The following is a 22,550-nucleotide window of genomic DNA, read 5'->3' on the forward strand; positions in this document are numbered from 1 at the left end:
TGCTGTGGGCAAGAAGGAAGGTGCACGAGCAAAGAAGGAGGCCAGTGTGGGCGAGGGGGTCGGAGCAGTGATGGCAGGAGGATGAGGAGCCCTGTGAAGTGGCCCGGGACTTTCCCAGGGCTGCTGTCAGTCCGAGGAGTGCTGTGATGTAACTTCATTTGTGAAGGTGATCTCGCCGGCTGTTGTATCCATTGAGAACAGACTGTGAGGGAGCGCGGGCACCGACACGGGGGGAAGCCTGCCAGAAAGAGGCTGCTGCAGTGTTCCGGGTGAGGCGTCCTGTGGCTCTTGGGCTGGTGTCTGCAGAATAGACCCGCCTTTGAGCAAACTGGTAAAGCGTGTGCTTGCGGTGATGGACCTCTAGTATGACAGTGTGGAGCCCCAGGCAGCCTAGTCTCACTAACCTGAATAGTTTTCATATAAGGGTGGGCTCAAAGTAAAGTTATGTGCAAAGCATTTGAATGTGGTACCTGATGCTCTGTAAATAATGGTTATCATTAAGAGGAATGAATATTTACCATTTCTTCATTTTGTCAGATCTTCAAAGGGGAAGCATGAACTCCTTTTCAGATTTTAAAGTACCAAATTTAGAGGTCCATTCCTTGTAAGTCAAAGAGTTAAAGGCACATAAAACTGCTTTTTTTACATCTAATAGTAAACTTAGAAAAGTGTACTCTGAACTGAGGGTATATGTGGAATCCAAAGACATGCTTTATTCCTTTAAGAATTCACTTACCAATGAAGGAGACACAGCTTCGATCCCTGGATGGGGAAGATCCCCTGGAGTAGGAAATGGCAACCCACTCCAGTATTTTTGCCTGGAAAATTCCATGGACAGAGGAGCCTGGCGGCCACAGTCCATAAGGTCTCTAATAGTCAGACGCAACTGACTGACTGAGCACACATGCAAAGTGAGGTTGTAACAACCTGTAACTTACAGCATTAACACCTTGGAAATGGACATAAAGGATTGCCAACATATGCAGCTATTTTATGCATTACTTAGCATTTTTCAAATTATAATGTTTCAGTATTGGTAGTGCACATGGTACAAAATGGCACATAATGTATCAATGGTACAAAAATCAATGGAAGTTTAATGTAGTAAGTAAAAATTTTACATGCGAGAATTAAAGAATGTAATAGTTTGATTAAAAGGTATAAAACCACATCTGAAAAATAATCATAAAGAATTCTAGTGTGTAATCAGGGCAGTAATTCACATATCTATGATTTTGTTACTTTATTTTGCCTTTTGAGAATATTGTACTGGCATGTATAAGGTATGTAATTTGTAACATAAATCATAGCTTGGGTTAATTTTTAATTTAGCTTTCTGTCAGTAGTGGTTTACTGTAAACTCTGCTATTAAAGTACAGCTTTTTAGCTGGACAGCTGTAAACTTTTCAGCTCCATGTTGATCCCCCTCACCCCCGCCATGCTGCCTGGCATGCGATTATCTTAGTTCCCTCACCAGGGATCAAACTTATGCCCCCTGCAGTGGAAGTGCAGAGTCCTAACCAGTGGGAATTCCCATGTTGATTTTTAAGGTGCAGGTTTAAATCTGTTATTAAGACTGAACTGCTGTAGTACAGTCGGCATGCTTTTCATTTGATTTTGAAGTAATCTTAATTAATTTGTTGACTGAGACTAGGGTCAAAAACATCCCAGTAAATCCAAGGGAATGATAACTGATGTCATCTCAGACTGGTAAACGCCATTTAAACAAAAGCTGGTTTATGAATATTGCTTGTGGATTTTCTATGTGAAGATTGCTTCCTCCTCTTCTGCTTACCGTCGGGTTTTATTTGAATTGGGTCTTTACTTCTGGTGTAACGTGTCTGCTTATGCATTTCAGAATGTCTTAAAATTTAACTCTTGCAGGGCTGAGCTTTTGAAACCCTCCAGCCATGACTAAAAGAGAAGCGGAGGAGCTGATAGAAATCGAGATCGATGGAACAGAGAAGGCGGAGTGCACCGAGGAGAGGTGGGTGATTTTTAATTCGCTGCTTTTTGTTATCAGCAGGCCTAGGTAAAAATAAGAATCTCGCCAGGCTCTTTGGGGACCCCCCCCCCCAGCTGACCTCAGCATTTGAGGGATAACATATTGCCTTTTTCCTCTGACTTAATGGCTTTGTAGCTGGGAGGAAAAGAGAGTTTTAAACTAAAGATGGTAGTAAGCATAGCTAATAATGGTCAAGCCATTGATTGTGGTGGTTTCTACCCTTCAGGCACTGTTGGATTCTTTTTCTTTTTGTCAGTGCTGATTTCTTTTATTTCAGTAAGAGTTTAAGTCACAGCCTGAACTAGTTCAGCAAATAGTGGCTATCAGGAGTACATCAATAAATGAGACTCTAACCTGCCGTGGTAGAGACTGCCTTATATTTGAAGAAACACACAAGCTGTATGAGCCATCATCAGTCAGTCAGCCACTCAGTCGGGTCCGAGTCTTTGCAACTTCATGGACTGCAGCACGCCAGGCTCCCTGTCCATCACCAGCTCCCAGAGCTTGCTCAGACTCATGTCCATCGAGTCAGTGATGCCACCCAACCATCTCGTCCTCTGTTGTCCCCTTCTCCTCCCATCTTCATTCTTTGCCAGCATCAGGGTCTTTCAGTGAGTCGGCTCTTCGCATGAGGTGGCCAAAGTATTGGAGCTTCAGCTTCAGCATCAGTCCTTCCAATGAATATTCAGGACTGATATCCTTTAGGATTGACTGGTTTGCTCTCCTTGCAGTCCTTGGACTGCAAGACTCTGAAGAGTCTTCACCAGCACTACAGTTCAAAACCATCAGCTCTTCAGCACTCAGCTTTCACATGCATTCCTGACTACTGGAAAAATCATAGCTTTGACTAGACGAGCCTTTGTCGGCAAAGTAATGTCTCTGTTTTTTAATATGCTGTCTAGGTTGGTCATGAGCCATCATTGTGCTAAGCATATAGAGAAGTGAAAGGTGTTAGTTTTTGGAATAGTAATAGAATACTGCTTACTCCATTAAGGAAGGCGGGCAGTGGTAATGAGTTCAGGATCCAAGGAGAGGATGTGAGTGAAAAGAGAGATTGGGGAGTCAAGAAGGACAGGGAAGGTAATGACTAATGGTCCTAGTTTACTCTGGAAAGCAGGAGCTGAGATAATGTACAGAAAGTAAGAGAGGCTGAAGAGTGGTAGAAAACTTCGAACAGAGGTTTAGAAGAACTCCAGTGGGAATGGACAGATTACTAAGGTTGAGTAGCTTGCTGAATGTTGAGCGTGCAGCAGAGATGAAAGACCTGAAATTGTTTAAAAATTGTATTTTACTGTGGTAAGAACATTTAACACAGTATCTACCCTCAGTAAATTTTTAAGTGTACCATACAGTACTGTCAGCTGTAGGCACAATGTTGTGCAATAGATCTTTTGCAACTTTTTTGTCTTGCGTAATTGAGATTGTGTGCCAGTTAATTAGCCACTCTTCTGCCCTGAGGCCATGATTACTCATGAAGCCATGGTTACTCAGGCCACCTCTTCTGCTCAGGCAGATGTTTTGCTCTAGCTCAAAATACAAACTTTCTTTTAGTGTCCCCCGCCCTGTGCTCTCCCACCATGCCTTGGCATGGAAACATTTTCTTGGCCACAAAGGTCTAAAATACCTTGGCATGACTGCACAGGAGACATTAAGTTTTGAATGGAGCTTTTCTGTATGTTTGATTATGCTATTTTCTCCAGCAGAAGAAACAATAGGCTACTTGCCTCTCTTATTTTCATATATATACATATGTATGTGTGTATATACATATATACATACACTTATGTATGTAGCACGTTACTCCAAAACTTTGCAGCTTAAAACATCCAACAGTTACTCTTGCATAGTTTCTGAGTCAGGAGCCTCTCATGCAGTCAGTTAGCTGCTTGGTTCTGGCTTAGAGACTCTCAAGAGCTTGCAGTTAGGCTGTCTGTCTGGGCTACAGTCCTCTGAAGAGTTGGCTGAGGCTAGCATATCTGTTTCTAAAATCACTCATAAGACTGGTGACAGGACCACTCACTTCCTCAGCACGTGGGCTTCTGTGTAGGGCTGCTCACCACAGGCGGCTGCCTTTCCCTAGAGCACATGGTCCGAGGGAGCATTCGCCATGGCGTCTTTTTAAACAAGCTAATCTTAGAAGCAGTACTTGTATCACTCTGCCTTAGTCATTTGGTCACATAGTCCAGCCTTGGGACAGTTTGGGAGGGAACTGTAAAAAGCTGTAAATATTAGAAGATGAGGATCATTTGAGCTGTCTTGAAGCCTGACATGAATATATTTATGTTTTTGTACACACATATATGTATAAGTGATCCACAGAATGTAAAGTTTTTACTGTTTGACTTGGTAGAGAAAACCTTCGTTGATGTCTCATGTAAGAGGTTGGTAGTTACTGTGATTTAGTTACTGTTGACCTGGGGAGTAGCTATGTGAAGTGGGCGGTTACAGCTGTCTAGTTGTAGCAGAGTGCTATGCAGGAATGTAGGTCCAGTGATGTGAGATCATCTACATTTTCTCAAGGGAAATTGGTAATCAGATTTTTTAATATGGATCTCCCAAGGTTTAAATGATGGCAACAGAATATTTAAAAATGTTTTAAATGTTGAGCTTATGTAAAATGGGTCCTTAAAAATAAAAAGTGACATCTGACTCTTGTAAAGAGTATTGTTAAAAAAAAAAGAAACATATAGCCCACTCTGCTATAGCTGAAGAATTTGTAAAAATATTTACATAGCCACAAGACCCAATTAATTTGCCTTAACAAACAGTAATAATAATAAAATGTTTATTATTTTAAAATAAATTTTTTTTTCAGTCATGAGTGGTCTCTTATAAATTTTAAGTTTTAGGAATTTAGGCTACATATATTCACTGAATGTCATGTATTTATTGAATTTTACTTGGAATTTATGTGAAAATGTAACGACATTTTTAAGTACACACTGTTTTTGACTACTGTGAGATTTAAACCATATTTAAATTAAGCATATGAAACTTGATTGAATTGGAGATTTACCAATTCAGCAAATACTTATTGGTGTCTACTTTCCATTTGGCCTCAAGTAAGGATTCACAAAAGATACTTGGAATTACCAAAGATTTTACTCTTGTAGAACTTATGGGGTTTTTTAGAACTTAGAATATGAAATAAAAATGCAAAAGAGCACGTGGAGAGTTTTAAAGGAAGAATATAATTTTTTAAGGTGAATCTAGACTGATGATAACCAGTAGTTTTCAGATTAGATTAAATGGAAAATATCTTATATAACCTGTATTTTCATGTCTTATAACTTGTATTATTGTATTGATTTGGGGAAATAGAGACAGCATACAAATTTTGAGGAGACTTTTTATATTCCTTTCTGAAGGAATTCCTTTTTTATATTTCCTTCCTAAAATTCTTCAAAATAACTTGGAAATATAAATGCAGACATTTCCCCTTAAATATTGTAGTGTAAGCAATACTAGTATGCATATACACACACGTCCATATGTGCGCGCGCGCGCGTGTGTGTGTGTGTGTGTGTGTGTGTGAGAGATGTGGTATATTTGCAAAGGTGCGTGTGTGTGTATGTGTGTATGATGTGGTATATTTGCAAAGGTGCCTTAAATTTCAAGCTTGCATTTCTTTGTGTAATGTGATTTGTTATTAAGTTTGGCAACACTGGTTGATGATGAGGCTACCACTATGAAAGGTGTCTGTGCAGAAATGAGTTTCAACCAGAAATGTGTTTTGCAATTGAATTTTGTTTTGAACATATTGTTGGGTTAATATCCAGGGTAAGAAGGTAATTGTTAACCACTACATTCTCTAACTTTGGGTCCTTTGACATTATATTCTTCAGCATTGTAGAACAGACCTACACTCCAGCTGAATGTGTAAGCCAGGCCATAGACATCAATGAGCCAATAGGCAATTTAAAGAAACTACTAGAACCAAGACTGCAGTGTTCTCTGGATGCTCACGAAATTTGCCTGCAGGATATCCAGGTATTGTGTTTTTTCTTTTTTGAGATTTGTATTTCAGCATTTATGTCTGCATTAGAAATGGCTTTGTTGTTATTGTTGGCCTTTTCTAACTATAGCCTTTATCTCCCCTTTATCTCCATTTGACCTATATTTGTATAAAATGTAAGCATTTAGAAATAGAGTTCTTTCAGGAACATTTGTTCCACTTAGAATTATTTTTAAAAGATTAATAAATCAAACTTTGCTTTTTCACCTGGACAAATGCAAAATGAGAAGTTGAAATCCTAAACGTAGTGAGAAGCACATTGACCTTGAAAGTTGAAGAACTGTGCCCTCACGTCCTGTTTCTTACTAACTTTTAACTTGTTTGTACATCAGTTTCCTCCTCTTTTAGATTTTTAACCAAATGATTTTATATTCACTTCCATCTTTGTTTGCTCCAGCAGTAAATTTTGGATAAACATTTAAATACCACTATATGTATATTTCTTGGAGATTGTTGCAATAGGAGTTTACCTGTGGTAATATACTAATAATATATTGTGTTTGCAGCATATCTATAGTCATGTTTTATGGTATTCTTGCAAGAAAGGGAGTATTTTTATGTATAAAAAGTAGTTGCCTGTATAGGGTTGCTCAAATAGCTCCTTCGGACCTTTCTTGAACATATGAATAAGTACTAGGGATTTATTCTGTTTTTTTAATGCTATCTTATGTATATCATGTCATCTTTTCGAGTGTTTGGTTTGGTTTATTCTTCACTCCTCCCCCCTCTGCCTTGTAATGTAGTTATTCCACAAATCAGAACTTCTGCCTCAGTTTTTTAAAAATTCAAATCATGTCTCCTCTATTTTTAAATAAGATACTGATGTAGAATAAGTTGAAATGTTTTAATGAAATTTGTGAATTTTAGTTGCCATCTAACTATACTTTTTTTTCCTGGTTAAGTTTAATGAATACTAGGGGAGGAGGGAAGTTGATCTTATAAAGAGAATATATGTAAGTCTAATAATATTGTGATTTAAGGTTTTTGTTCTCTCGGCTATGAATTAACATAATTCATAACATAATTCATAGGGATGAATTAACATAATCTTTTTGGAAGGTAACTCAGTATTTAGTGTCTTAATGTTGAATGTGACATATTTAGCAGCTTTCCTCAAGGGATTTTCTTAAGTGCTCCCCTCAGTGAGCAAAGGCATACATTGCATAGTTGTGCAGAAACTAAAAATGTCTCAAATGATCCAAAAATAGGAAATCAGATAAATAGATTCTGTTGATTAGAATTCAAGGAAGTCATTAAAAATAACTGAACCTGGGCTTCCCTGGTGGTCCAGTGGATAAGACTCCACACTTCCACTGTAGGGGACGAGGGTTTGATCCCTGGTCGGGGAAGTTCTGCATGCTGTGAGGTGCCGCCAAAAAATAAATTGGTGAACTAGAGTTATATGGGCAGTTTAGATTGAATGAAAAAATATTTGCAAGATATTTCTAAATTATCTCATTCTTCACAGCAGTCTTTGAAGTTGGCATATTTTAAATCATAATCTGCAGATGTAGCAATTGTGATTTAAAAGAAATTAAATAATTTGCCCAGTGTATTGGGGTGCCTTGGAATTTGAACTGAGGCCTATGTAACTGTAGAACTCTCTTCACTTGTTCAAGGCTGACTTTTTAGGAAAGCTTTCCTTGCATAATTCAGTGTCACTGGACTTACCTTGTTTTTTCTTATGTGTAAAATTAAGGGGAATTTGGACTCAATGTCTTTCTAGTTGTCTTTTAGCTCTGACATTTGTTGCTGCTCTTAACAATATCTGACCTAACTAAAATGAAAGTATCACCTGCAAAGTAGCCAACCTATCATAGGATCTCAATAAATATTGGTTGAAGGGATCAAACCTGGACCATAGCAGTGACAGAGCTAAATCCTAACCACTGGGACCCCAGGGAATTATGCTGGAGAAGATTCTTGAGAATCCCCTGGAATGCAAGAAAATCAAACCAGTCAATCCTAAAGGAAACCAACCCTGAATATTCATTGGAAGGATTGACACTGAAGCTAAAGCTCTTAATACTTTGGCCACCTGATGCAAAGAGCTGATTCACTGGAAATACCTTGATGCTGGGAAGGATTGAAGGCAGGAAAAGAAGAGGGTGACAGAGGATGATGATTGGATGGCATCATCAGCTCAATGGACATGAGTTTGAGCAAACTCTGGGAGATCGTGAAGGACCAGGAACCCTGGCGTGCTGCAATCCACGGGGTAACAAAGAGTTGGACAGGGCTGAGCGCCTGAATAACAGTGCACCAGGCCTTGCCTCCCATGTCCTCAGCCTGCCTTTTGTCTGGAAAAAAACTTTAGCCAAAGAATAAGTTTAATCAGAGAAGGAGAAAATGCAGAAACCAAGGAAAATAAAAATAATAACAAAAATAATTTAGTCATTAAGCAAAGTCAGGGACCTTTAGTTCTTTCTCAAGGGCTATCATATCCTGTGAGCTGTCTTACAGATACTAAAACCCCCACCAGGTGGAAGAAGTTTAACTGTATGATGACCAGACTGATGACCAGACTGTAGCCATAACATAAGCTGCCACAATTCCAAGAACTGGCTTTAAGAAAATGGGAACAGACTGACCTGGAACTAAGATAACTGTACTTAAAATAACCAAGATGACACTGGTCACACCACCAATGACCAATTCAAGATGACTGTCAGAGCTGACTGTACTGTTTCTGCACATAGCCCTCCTTCCATCTGTAAATGCTCTTGCCTACTGATTGTCAGTGGAGGGGAGTCGGCCTTTGGATAGGACTCTGCTCCCCGCCAATTGCCAGCATCCCAAATAAAGCAAACTTTCCTTACCACCAATAAATAAATGAATATTGGTTGAATAAATGGGAATATGCATAATTTATAGTATTATAGAATTCAGAACTAGCTTTGAATCTAGGGCATTTTTCATTTCTTCCTGTCTCCCTCCCTCTCTTCAAAAAGAATATGAGGATAGCAACTTCTGTTTTCCATGTCATTTAAAACAAATATATAGCTGGAGTCAGAAGGCTTGCCACTTGTGTAATACAAATGCAGATGCTTTTATATTTTCAGATGAGTGCTGACTTTAAAGCTGATGAATGGCAATTGCGTTGCGCTTCTCTAAGGAATATGACCCAAGATCAAAATACCATGCTTGAGTTCTGTCCTTGAGCCAGCTCTTACTGAATGAGCTAGCGTGCTCAGTACCTGAGGGCCCTGTTTCAGAGCTGCACAGGCTTTAGCTTCTAGTAGATAATGCCATTACCAGCGTCTACTAGAGAGGGCAGAAATCTCGGTGTTAGGAGAATTTTTAGCAAAATGCCATACGGAGTCTGTTGTATCAAGGAGTGAAGCTGCCCTGTTTGACCTGTCTGTCTGCAGGGTTACACAGTTGCCTTATCTCTATTTAAGTTAGATGCAGCCACTTAAGATTTTAGATTTTATGTGTATGGCATTTCTCATTTTAGAAAATACATTTGTACCATGATTCCCATATTGGCTGAATTCTAGAAATAAGAGTGGGAGGACTTGGTATCTCCCGCTGTATGTATACACAGAAATATACCTTATTCAAAATAATTTAACAGAAACATGTTTTTAAACTTGATAAAATGTCCAGAAGTCAGAAGTTCTTTTTGCCATTTGTGTGAAATGCACTCAAAAGCACTGATACTGAAAGATGCTGAAAGGATATAGAACTATGACTAAAGATATTCATAGCTAGGTCAGGTGGTATGATTATAAGTCCTTTAACTTTGTTAACTTCATGATCAGAAATTAAATTAACCCTGATCTTACATGTGTATCCTTGGTTATGAAGAGATTTGGCAAGAAGTACATAAATTGTATAAATTGTCCCTGCTAATAAAAAAACCCTTGCTTATTCATGGTAGATAACTTGCATTATCTTCTACCAGAAATACTTTCGCAGAAATAATAGTTGCCTTTTGGCATTATTTAAAATTCTAAATTAGACTCCAGAGCTAAAGAAAATCACTATTTAAAACAAGTCCTATCTGTGTTGTCCTTAATTGCTACCACAGTGGTGAAATCCTTCTCAGTTTTGGCAAAGAATTAAATGATATGACAACTTGAATAATTAAATGTGTTCTTGTAATTTAATTAGTATACCTCAGTAATGAGTCCTGTTTGGCACATCCACTTATATTAAACCAGATGACTGAGCTAAAATAATCTTAATCCTTTCACCCATGTTTAGCTGGATCCTGAACGAAGTTTATTTGACCAAGGAGTAAAGACAGATGGAACTGTACAGCTTAGTGTACAGGTAATTTCTTACCAAGGTAAGTTAATTTTAGTGTTGTCATCTAAAATTTAACTCATGTTTTTCTAATATGGGAACTCAGTTTTACAAGTTTTAGATGATTGTCTAAGTTAGTTAATGTGATGTTATAGTTAAATGTTTGTGCTTTTGGTTTCATTATTTTATCTGTCAGGACAAAGCAAATGGTCTAACACATTCTGCCTACTTTAATCGGGAAAGGATATATTATAGGATAGTAAATAACAGAATCCCAGGGAGGGCTGGAAGAACATGTGCTAGTTGACTTTCTAAAAATGCCTCAGCCACACTGCAGAACTGAACTGCCAAGGAAGCTGCTACTCTGCTGGGATCTGCAAAATGCCAGATCTGAAAGCCATCACTATAGCGTTGACTTGGAACTCTGCTCCCTTTTCAGTGATCTGGATGGATTGCTTGTCCCCTCTTAACTCATTTCCAAGAACGCTCTTGCCAGTAATCCTAGAACCTAAGTCACGTCTGTATTCCTGCAAGGAAATCTAGTCTCTGCAGGTTAGCACGCAGAGAGAAATTTGCACAGGCTGTGGGGTGACCCAACCAGCCGCATCCACCACAGGAGTTTACTGATCTGGGCAAATACACAAGTCAGAAAATGTGGAAACCATTTTTGGTAGATCGAATTTTAGTTTTTTAAATGGGCTTGTTGGGATTTCTAACCAGAGTTTTAGACTAATTTTAATCTCTGAACATACTTGTTGTTGGTCAGCCGCTTAGTCATGTCTGACTCTTTGCAGCCCCGTGGACTGCAGCATGCCAGGCTGCTCTGTCCTCCACTGTCTCCTGGAGTTTGCTCACATTCATGTCCATTGAGTTAGTGATGCTGTGTGACCAGCACATCCTCTGCTGCCCCCTTCTCTTTTTGCCTTCTGTCTTTCCCAGTATTAGTCTTTTCCAGTGAATCAGGTGGAACACATTATATTGCTTACAATTATGTTTCACAAATCAGAGTTTTTTCCACATTATGAAAGTGGTGATTACCTACTTATGATCCTTAATTTCCCCAGAATTTTCCTATTGTTGGAAACAGGAAAGAAAAATCAGTCTTTGTTTTTTATCTTTAAAAGCTTAGTGACCTCTCAGTGCAAGTCTGTTTAAGAAGAGTTGACTTGATGAAATTTGATGGGGGATTAGCAAATAATTTCTAGGAAAATTTTTTTTCAAAAATTGCGATCTTTTTTTCTCATGAACATTTGAAAAATGTTCTGTTTATACCACCTAATGAGTGAAAGCAGTATTTTTTTCTGTAATACAGCTTTTGAGTTTGAACTTCACAATAATGAAATTTTTATTTTTTCTTTCAAGTACACTTTGATTAAATTTTGATGTAGATTGTAACTAAATCAGTGAGCAAACGGTAGCCATTAAGTTGTATGATAGTTTCTTAGAACTGTCATTTTACCATAAGTAACTATGATTATTTCATAAAGGGCTAGTTTTACAATATGTACTTTAATTAGCTTAGAAAGACTTTTTAAACTTCTAAAGATGAGTAGCTACTCATTTATACTCTCCCTAGTGTAGTTTTAATTTCCTATTACATGCTGGTTCTTTTTCTCTGTAGGTAAGGTGTGTGTGTCTGTATGCGTGGTGGTGGTGGTCTTAAATTATTTTAGATTTATAGAAAAATTGCAAGTGTAGTAAAAGAATTCCTGGATATCCTTCACCCAGATTCCCCAAATGTTAACTTTTATTATCACATTGCTTTATTCTGTCTCTTCCTCATCCCCACATTATTTTTTTGACTTGGTTAAGAGTAAGATGCAGACATAATTTTTTTTTCTGTCTCTAAATACATTAGTGTGTGTGTTTTTCAAAACAAAGAATTCTTTTGCATGACCACAGTTATCAAAATCAGGAAATTAATACTGATGCAATACTGTTCTATGATCTGCCAGGCTTCTGTTGAATTGTTGTTTTTGTCACTTAGTAGAAATCTTTTCAAGTTCTCTAGACATAATGCTAAAAATATTTAACATGGAGTTCTGCTCTACTATTTGAGAACATATAATAAACTAAACTAAATTTTGCTGTGTTAATTTTGTGTTTTCGCTTAGATATACTTTTTTTTTTTTTTTTAATCATTGTTAAGGAATTGAACCAAAGCTAAATATCCTGGAAATTGTTAAACCTGCGGAAACGGTTGAAGTAGTTATTGATCCAGATGCTCACCATGCGGAAGCAGAAGCACATCTTGTTGAGGAAGCTCAAGTGATAACTCTTGATGGGACAAAACACATTACAGCCATTTCAGATGAAACGTCAGAACAAGTGACCAGATGGGCGGCTGCACTGGAAGGTTACAGGAAAGAGCAAGAGCGTCTTGGGATACCCTATGGTAAAAAATACATAATGGTTATGTTAGGTAGAATAATATTTAGGCTTGACATAGAAGACAGTATGGTGAATAAGTGATCCATTTTAAATATAGAGCTTTTAGGAAATAGATAGATTTTCTATGGATCTTTTTTGTTTTTTTGGACTGTTAATACATGATGGTGCTGGGAATACAATGGTAAACATTTTTTTTTAAATCCTGCCCTTAGGGCATTCATAATTTAGTTAAAGAGAGAAAAAATAAATGAAAAGAAGTAGTTTCCATAAAGGTGACATGTTTTTAAGTTGTCAATAACTAGTATAGAAGAAACATACTACTAGAATCTCAAAGGGATCATAGTGATCTGGGGGAATATTGGGAAAGAGTTTATTGTAGGCAAAGGAAACTTCTGGACATTCCAGACAGGAAGTATTTCTGCAAAGCTGAGAGGTGGGAGTGTGCTGAGTAGTGAGAAGATACAGTGGGTGAGGAATTATTCTGTAGCATTGTAGAATTGATTTTGATTGATGCGGGTGACAATTGAAAATGGACGTGGCAGTGGAATGTTATGTAAGTTGGAGTGGGTAGTTTCCATGTGTCTAAGTGGTAACATTTAGGTTAGCCTAGACCAGGTGATTTCTGTGGGAGCAGAAAGAAGGAGATGAATCAAAATAGTGATAGGACTGATCAGCTGGTTGATAGATTGCATGAGGATAGAGAGGGAAGAGTCGAATATTTATCTAACTTCTCAAGCTTGGATGACTAGGCAATAATAATATTGATGAGAATTGGTTACATCTTCATATTTCCTGAGCTAGGCACCATGGTAAATGCTGGGCTTTCAGTGGTGCATAGGAAAGACAGTCCATGCCTTCTATATCTTTGTGGGGAAGGTAGGAAAGTCTGGTATTGGAAAGATTTTTCAAGGGAAAGTGTTGATAGTGCTTGATTTTCAAGAGTACATATTCAATTGAGGGTCTCCAGAAAGTAGTTTCAGGGGCACAAGATTTGGACTGGAGATAAAGATGTTATCTGGGACAAAGTCACATTGAGTTTGTATTAAAATCATAAAAGTAGGTGTCATCTCTGGTGGAGAGAGAGAAAATGAATGATAACACAATGCTGAACCTTGTCAACATTTAGGGTTGAGTAACAGGAAGTTGGAGAGACATGAAATAGCTTACCAGATAGAAGAAAAATAAGAACTGTGCATATATAGTGCCACTGAAATTGAGAAGGAATTTTAGATGGTCAAAGTCTTGATGCTGCTGAGAAAGTCAAAGAATGCTGGCTGAGTAGTATCTACTAAATTTGGTCATCAGGGTCTCATTGGTGGATTTCAATACAAAATAACCATTGGAGACACAAAACTGAATTATAAGAAATAAACATTGCAGAAATGGAAAAAACTAAATATTAACTTGGTGAGGGGGCATTTCCTACAAGGTAATCATGTATTTTATTCTTCCATTTGGCTCACTGGAGAGCAGTTGTGCATTTTGTTTTTTCTTAATAAAATTCTAAACTAACTGATGTAGAAACAAGTGAACACATCAAATTTTAGATTAAAGAGTCAAAAGGAGCTAAGAAGAAAGTGGAGTGTAAGCATCTTTTTATTTTATATAATGAGTTCACTTACTTGGGGGGAAAAAAACCTGTCTGGATTTTATCTGTGTGTTTTTGTGTGTATGTTGACAAGTTAACTGTAAATTATGAAATATCTAAGATTCAGCTAAGCTAGTGGTAATATTTTTGTCTTTAGATCCCATACAATGGTCCACGGACCAAGTCCTGCATTGGGTGGTTTGGGTAATGAAGGAATTCAGCATGACTGATATAGACCTCACTACACTGAATATTTCTGGAAGAGAACTCTGTAGCCTCAGCCAAGAAGATTTTTTTCAGCGAGTTCCTCGGGGAGAAATTCTCTGGAGTCATCTGGAACTTCTTCGAAAATGTATAAAATTGAAACTATTATCTTATTTGCATTATAACTTAAGTTTAATTTTATTTCTTTATAACTTTGTTTTCATCTTAATTGTTCATTGCTAATAGCAGTAATAATTAACACTTACTGTGTAAGACTGTGATGTGCTGAGAACTTTATATGTATCATCTCATTTAATCTTGTACTAAAGCCAGAGATCATTGCTTTTCTTATTTCTTCAGATAGGAATCTGAGGCTGAGAGAGCCCCCAAAAGATTATAGAACTAGGGTGTGGCTGAACCAGGATCCAAACCCAGGCAGACTAAACTAGACTCCAAGTTCTATTCTATCCAAGTAAGATTCTGTGCCTTGCAGTTAGCTGTGTTCATATATTCTAGTTGTTGACTTCTGGTTCATCAGTCAGTTCTTTCATTGATGCTCATCTTTTAGAAATTTACAATGATTTGTTCACAGATGGCTTCTCTCTCATCCTGTTCATTATGGGGATTAAATCTTTTAAAATGTCTTTTAATTGAATGGGATTTTAAGGGAGAAAGGAGTAGAGTTAAGTATGCAACCCACCATCTTGAATTGGAAGCCACTGGTTACAGTGTTTCCATGTTGCTCAAAGAATGCTGGCTGAGTAGTAAGGGTTTCCTTCATTGTTTTATTGGCAGTCTCTCTCCTGTGTTGGTTATCTTAAATATTAGGAGGAACAGTATTGAAAAGGCTTAGTAGATTCATTACATTTACAAGGTTTATTTCTAGTTTCAGTTCCTATTAGATAAATAAGTTGAATATTCTAGTTGAAATTTTATCCTTGGCATCGGTTTTCTTCTCCATAGAGATTTTTAGATGAGCAAGGTAAATTCTGAAATATTTCAGGTTTTTAACTTGTGAGTCATGTTTACAGAAACATTTTCTTGTAGGAACTCTCAAGAATATAGAACAAGGACAGTGTTTATTTAGACTGCAGTTTGGTTTTTCTCAAGTTCATGATTTTTGCTGTCTATCCCAGATCAGCACTTTGTTGTTTCTCTCTGGCTCTCCTAGGGCTTCTCAAATGTTAAAGCTCACTCAAGCTTTTCCCAGGACAGGGGGCTGTGAGGAAATCTTATGTATCTTTCCATCTTCCTGCAATAGAATGGGTCTTCTATGGAAGAGCTATGCTTTGGGATTGTTTTGTTTACAAAAGTAACAAAGCCCCATGGCCTACAAGAATATCTTAAGGAATTCCTTGCTTATTTGGCCATGATTCTTTGCTCTGCCTGGCAAGAAAATCCCACTGGGTTTGGAAATCTAATTCTCAGAATCTGGGAATGGGTAGGATGATGTGTAAGGCTATGTCTGGTCAACTTTCTATAGTGCACAAGCCTGACTTCTCAGAACAGACTCGTTGGGGCACAGTCTACCTCTTTGGCCCCTCTCGTAGAGTGAAGTCTAAAGCATGTCCTTATTAACCTAGCATTTATTATCTGTTCCTCAGTGATTTATCAAGGAGAAACAGTACTGAACAGATAGACCTCCTCCTCTAAGTATTTGTATTAGTTTGCCCACCTGAGCCACCAGCTTCCTACAGTTTCCCGTCTAGTGAAAATTTATCCAAGTCCCACCGTACGTGGGGAGGATAATTAGGAAATGTTCCCGGAGTCCCAGCTCTCTCTGATGTCCTTCTTGGTGTGAATGTGTCTTCTGTGGCCAGAGGCACAAAGCTCGGTTTGCTGCATTTTCTTTGGGACGAAGAATTGCCTGTATTACTTCAGTGTTCAGAGTTTTCATAAAATCGCTCCATACACCCTAGAGCTTTTCGCCTTAGGGCTCTGCTTCCTTTATGCAGGACCAGGGTTTGAGGGCTGGAGAAGGAATTTAATATTTAGAGTGTCTGTGTGGTCTTGGACCAGCCTTTCAAAAGCCCCCCTGTTTCTGTGTTCCGTCTTCTGTTAATATCTTGAGTTCCCAGGAAACAAACCAAACTGCAGTCCAGAAATCAGGGCTGAGCGGCTGATCTTACAGGTTGGCGCTGCCTGTGCCTGTGTAGTGGTGACTCTTTGCCTCTTTAAGCTAGGGTACTGTGTTCAGTCGCAGTCAAGAGTTGAACAGTTTCATTTCAATAGCACTTTGCCCTTTCAAGGTACTTTTTTTTTTTTTTCCCAAGGTACTTTTATAAAATTGCCGGGGGGTGGGGATATGCCACAAATATAAAGCATGAATTTTTCTTCAGGATAGTTGTCCTTGAGGAGAATGCTCAGAACTATGAATCTGGATAGAAGAATAGTGTCTTCAACTTACTGAAAGTTAACTGTATTTCAGGCATTGTGCTTCTTAAAAATATTTTCCTTTAATCCTCACAGCCACCTCATAAAGTGGTAAGTGGGGGTATCTCCTTTATAATTTACCGTTGTCATACAGCCAATAAGTTAGTGCTAAGACCAGAACCCAGATCTGAAGCTAGTCTCATATAATTGTTTACATTCCCCAACTCGGGACCCCCAAAGAAAGCTCCCACCTGACAAGTAGGAGTCGGGTCTCTCTTTAGTTTCCCGGTCCTCTTCAGCTCTGTGTCTGGCGTTGGAGCCTGGTGTGGTGTTCTAAGTAGAACTGTGTTAGGAGCCCAGGCCCCAGGACTCAGCTGATACCCAGATGACTGCTGTGTACAACTTCAGTTAGAGAGAGAAGCATCCAAGGCTGTGATGGGCACTGAAAAGGCTGAAGGGATATAGACTGGCAAGTGTAACTCTTATCTGAGAGGTGAAGAATAACATTTGCGTAGGAAATAGCAACAGATGAGTAATGAATGGTCCTCCAAATGGTTATATTAGGACCTTTTACACTGTAACTCATGGGGATTTTTGTTTGTTTGGGGTTTTTTTTGTCTGCACTGCTCAGCTTGTGGGATCTAAGTTCCCCACCCGGAGATTGAACCTGGGCCCTTGTCAGTGAGGGAGTGAAGTCCTAGCCACTGGGTGACCACCAGGGAGTTCCCTTCACTGTAACTCATTTGAGACAGACCTGTATTTATAGATGTGTTAAATTACTTAGTTCATTTGTGACACAGAGAACAGCTGTAATTCCACTGGAAATTTGGCTATCTTCAGAGGAAGTATTCTAAAGTTAAAGCAGTCTTTTTTTAATGGGTATTTGATCATCCACACACCAAATTATGATGATCTCTCCAGTCATCTTGAAAGAGCCTTTTTTGATGAAGAAAATGTATCTAAATAATTTCACTGTGGTGATCTGATCTTGAATATTTCCTGTTTTATATAAAGCCTAGATAAATAGATTTATAATAGACATTTTCAAACCCTGGTTCTCTGAACAACTTTTCTGAACATTGAATTGGAGCTTTCTTTCTGTTGCTTCTCTTAAAAATATCTATTCCCTGTAAAATGACTGTGAAGTATTTTTTAGGTTCTTAGGTCAATAAGTTTCAATTATTTGATGTTTTGCTTTTTTGTTTGCTTGGTTTTTGTTTAATCGTGGATGGTGGGGTTTTTTTGTTTTTTTGTTTTTTAATTTTACTGGATTGGAGTTTGCATTTGTGGTTTAAATGAAAACAAAAAATTTTTATGTGTGTTCTTCAGATGTATTGGCAAGCCAAGAACAACAGATGAATGAGATAGTTACAATTGATCAACGTGAGTATTCATGTGCCCATAATGTAGGTCTGATTTATCAATAAGAAATGTTCCATTTAGTACTGCAAGGTAGTAAAAATGAAAAGCTAATTTGTAAATTTTGTATGAAGCATTTTAGATATACAAAGACATAAATATAGTATAACCAACATCTGCATACACCATAAGAGATAAAAGTTTATATGTTAAGTTTACCTGTTATAGATACCATTTTAAATGACTGTCCTGAACCTGAGGTTTCTTATTCTATGAATATTTTATATTTTTATGAACTTTTGTAACCATAAACACTTTAGGACATTATTTTATACATGTATAAACTTTTGGGTAAAGATAGTGATATACTGTGTCTATCCTTTTATAGCTTGCTTTTTTAATTTATATTTATGAGACCTATGTTGATATCTGTAGCTCGATTTTATTTTTACTTTATTTTCACTGTTTATCATTTTTAAAACTTTATGAACATCATTGAATGAATATCTGTAAGAATGTGTGTGAGATTCTCTGGTTGTGATTTCATGGGATTCTACCCTTTTGTCTTTACTGGATATTACTAAAGTTTTTCTCAAAATGGTGGTATGTTTATACTCCTGTCAGCAGTGGAATATGAATTCTCATTTGTCCACATTCTCCAAAATTTGATAAACCATCTCTTATGAACAAATATTTTTAAAAATAGATTTTTTATAACTTTATCTACTGTATATGCATCAATAAGTTTTTCTAAAATAAGGAAACCAACTTTTATTCACTTAAGATTCATAGACGGTAATGCAGACATTATACCTTATCCTCTGAACTTTTGTTGAGGTAATTAGAGAGGCATCAGTTAAGCTAATTGCATTTTATTTTCTTTCAGTAGTTTTTTTCTCTATTTGTATTGGAAGGAGAAAAAAAAAATTTTCCCCTTGTCTTGCTTTGCAGCTGTGCAAATTATTCCAGCATCAGTGCAGTCTGCTACACCAACTGCCATTAAAGCTATAAACAGTAGTACCAAGGCAGCTAAGGTACAGAGAGCTCCCAGGATTTCAGGAGAAGATAGGAGCTCGCCTGGAAACAGAACAGGTATTTTTGCATTATCATCTGACATTTATAAAATTTGTCAAATTATGTATATTTTGTTTATTTCACTGTATGAAAATGTGGATATGAACTTTTTCTCTTCTGGGACTCCTATGATTCAAATGTTGGGGCATTTAACATTGTCCCAGAGGTGTCTGAGGTTGTCCTCATTTCTTTTAATTCTTTTTTCTTTTTTCCTCTCTGCTTCATTTATTTCTGCCATTCTGTCTTCTACCTCACTTATCCTGTCTTCTGCCTCTGTTATTCTACTGTTGGTTCCCTTGAGAGTGTTTTTGATCTCATTTATTGCATTATTCATTATTGATTGACTCTTTTTTATTTCTTCTAGGTTCCTTGTTAAACATTTCTTGCATCTTCTCAATCCTTGTCTCCAGGCTGTTTATCTGTAACTCCATTTTGTTTTCAAGATTTTGGATCATTTTTACTATCATTATTCTGAATTCTTTTTCAGGTAGACGCCTCCTCTTTTGTTTGGTTTGGTGGGCATTTATCATGTTCCTTTAACTGTTGAGTATTTCTCTGCCTTTTCATCTTATTTAAATTGCTGTGTTTGGGGTGGCCTTGCTGTATTCTGGCAGTTTGTGGTTCCTCTTTATTGTGGAGGTTCCTCCCTGTGGGTGAGGTTGGACAAGTGGCTTGTGAAGGTTTCCTGGTTAGAAAAGCTTGTGTTGGTGTTCTGGTGGGTGGAGCTGAATTTCTTCTCTCTGGCGTGCAGTGAAGTGTCCAGTAGTGAGTTTTGAGATGTCTATGGGTTTGGTGTGACTTTGGGCAGCCTGTATGTTAAAGCTCAGGGCTATGTTCCTGTGTTGCTGAAGAGTTTGCATAGTATGTCTTGCTCTGGAACTTGTTGGCTGTTGGGTTGTGCTTGGTTTCAGTGTAGATATGGAGGCTTTTGGATGAGCTCCTATCGCTTAATGTTCCCTGGAGTCAGGAGTTCTCTGGTCTCAGGTTTTGGACTCAAGCCTCCTGCCTCTGGCTTTCAGTCTTATTCTCACAGGAGCCTCAAGACTTCTCCTTCCATACAGCACTGATGATAAAACATCTAGGTTAATGATGAGAAGTTTCTCCATAGTGAGGGACACCCAGAGAAGTTCAGAGTTAACATGGAGAAGAGAAGAGGGGGGGGGAGGGAGATAGAGGTTAACCAGGAGGAGAAAAGGGGGAATCAAAAGGAGAGAGACTGGTCCAGCCAGTAATCACTTCCCTAAGTGTTCTCCACAGCCCAGAACACACAAAAGAGATTCACAGAGTTGGGTAGAGAAGAGAAGGGGGAGGGAGGAGATAGAGGTGACCTGGGGGAGAAAAAGGGGAGTCAAAAGGGGGAGAGAGTAATCGAGCTAGTAATCACACTCCTAAGTAAAAATGGGTACTGAAGATTGGATTCTTAAAGGTACCAAATTAGTGACAACAAAAAGCAAAGATTAAAAATCTAGAGTAGAGATATAGACTCTCAAAAATACAATATTAAAAAAGCAAAATCACAAAAATTATAAAAAATATATAAAGTTTGCTTTAAAAATAGGGTCTTTTTTTTTGCAAGGTAATAGTAGGTTATAAAAATGAAAATTAAAGGAGTAATAGAGAACTTAAAAATAAAAAAAAATTTTTTTAATTTAAAAAATGATAATAGTAAAAATATATCTAGGAATTTCTCTGGAGCTGTTGCGGGCAGTGTGGGTCAGTTCAGTTTCAGATAGTTCCTTGTTTCAGCTTATACGTCTCAAGGTCTATAGGCCCCTTCCAGTGTAGTCGGTGCTAACTACAGGGTTTTAATCTATTGCACCTGTCACTTCCAGAGCGGTTCCCTCTGTTTATTTTAGCTTCTTTTGTTGGTCTCTTCAGTGTCTAATTTCCGCCCTGACACAAGGGGGCGGAGATGGTCACTTATTTAGGCTCCCTTGGTGCTGTGGGGACGGCGGGGGCACTGCAAAGAAATCTCACTGGCCTGTGTGGACAGTGCTCGCAGTGTGTGGCCACCCTGGGTTTGCCCCCGCTCGCGGCTTGTGTGCTTTCCCCGTCTACGCTGCTCAGGCTGCAGGCTGCTCTGCTGGGAACTGTCTGAGGTGGGCCCTGGCTTGCAGGGCCCTTCCCAGGTCTAAGCCGCTCAGGGTCAGGGTCTCGGTACTCCACAAAGGCGCAGACTCGGTTGGTTCCCATGTCCTAGCAGCTCAGGTGGCCAGGTGCTTGGCGAGCACGTTCTCCCCGGGTGGGAGCTGCGTCTTCTTGCCTCCCCGTCCCAGCCGCTCGGTTTCGCGGCTCAGGTGTGCCGTGAGTCTCCTCTGGGCAGCTGATCTCTGGCTGCGACCCTCCCGGCGGATGTCAACCAGCCAGAATCCCAGGAAGTCTTGGTTAGCAACTGGGAGCCTGCTCACAGTTTGGGAGAGGATGCCGTCTCTGGGGCCGAGATTGCCCCATTCCGGTTCTGACTGCCGCCCGCCTGCCTCCCTGCCTCTGGCGGGGGATGGGCCGGTCCACTGCCGGCTAGCTCTCCTCCGGTATTGCTCAGTCCTTTGTTCTGTGAGCGGGCGGCGGTGCCTTAGTTAGGGCTTTTTGTGGGAAAGTTCTCTCTCTCTGGTTTTTTTTTTTTTTCCTCTCTCTCTCTCTCTCTCTGGCTGCCCCACAGTCTGGGTTGCTATCTCACGTTGGCTCCCTCAGATTGCCCTCAGGACATTCAGACCCGGTCCTTACCCTAAGCAATGCAGCCCACACCTCCCTGTTAAGCCCCCACTTGCTGGTGGCGGATGCCAGCGTCTGGGCTACTTTTCCACTGGGAATTGCTGTTAGGCACGTAATCTGTGGGTTTTATTTATTTTTCCTCCCGGTTATGTCGCCCTCTGAGATTCCCAAACTCCCCACAGACCCGCGGGTGAGAGGGTTTCCTGGTGTTTGGAAACTTCTCTTTTAAGACTCCCTTCTTGGGATGGGTCTCCGTCCCTAACTCTTTTGTCTCTCTTTTTGTCTTTTATATTTTGTCCTGCCTCCTTTCGAAGACAGTGGGCTGCCTTTCTGGGTGCTGGATGTCCTGTGCCAGCGTTCAGAAGTTGTTTTGTGGCATTTTCTCAGCATTCAGATGTTCTTTCGATGAATTTTGGGGGGACAAAGTGGTCTCCCTGTCCTATTCCTCCGCCATCTGAGGACCACCCCCTGGACTTGTTCTCTGAAAATACTTAGCTCGCATTTGTAAAAAGAAGCTTATGTTTTTGTGTGGATGACGTATGAACCAAAGGACCTGTTTGTTGTCTTTTGCCCTCTGA

At 39.0% G+C, this 22,550-nt stretch overlaps 1 protein-coding gene across 5 annotated transcripts in view; it reads left to right on the top strand.

Moving 5' to 3' along the window:
* GABPA (GA binding protein transcription factor subunit alpha) overlaps window positions 1-22,550 on the top strand; it is a 35,752-nt gene that overhangs the window by 7,416 nt on the left and 5,786 nt on the right. For all 5 annotated transcript variants that reach the window (XM_020892138.2, XM_020892137.2, XM_070455110.1 and 2 more), the window contains 7 exons: window positions 1,885-1,987; window positions 5,851-5,995; window positions 10,230-10,314; window positions 12,421-12,666; window positions 14,408-14,602; window positions 18,157-18,210; window positions 19,138-19,278. In XM_020892138.2, the coding sequence (XP_020747797.1) occupies window positions 1,911-1,987; window positions 5,851-5,995; window positions 10,230-10,314; window positions 12,421-12,666; window positions 14,408-14,602; window positions 18,157-18,210; window positions 19,138-19,278 (943 nt within the window). In that variant the 5' untranslated portion in view covers window positions 1,885-1,910. The remainder of the gene's footprint in view (window positions 1-1,884; window positions 1,988-5,850; window positions 5,996-10,229; window positions 10,315-12,420; window positions 12,667-14,407; window positions 14,603-18,156; window positions 18,211-19,137; window positions 19,279-22,550) is intronic.

The sequence above is a fragment of the Odocoileus virginianus genome, chromosome 25 (genome assembly GCF_023699985.2).
Source record: "Odocoileus virginianus isolate 20LAN1187 ecotype Illinois chromosome 25, Ovbor_1.2, whole genome shotgun sequence".
In the NCBI taxonomy this organism is placed as follows: Eukaryota; Metazoa; Chordata; class Mammalia; order Artiodactyla; family Cervidae; genus Odocoileus; species Odocoileus virginianus.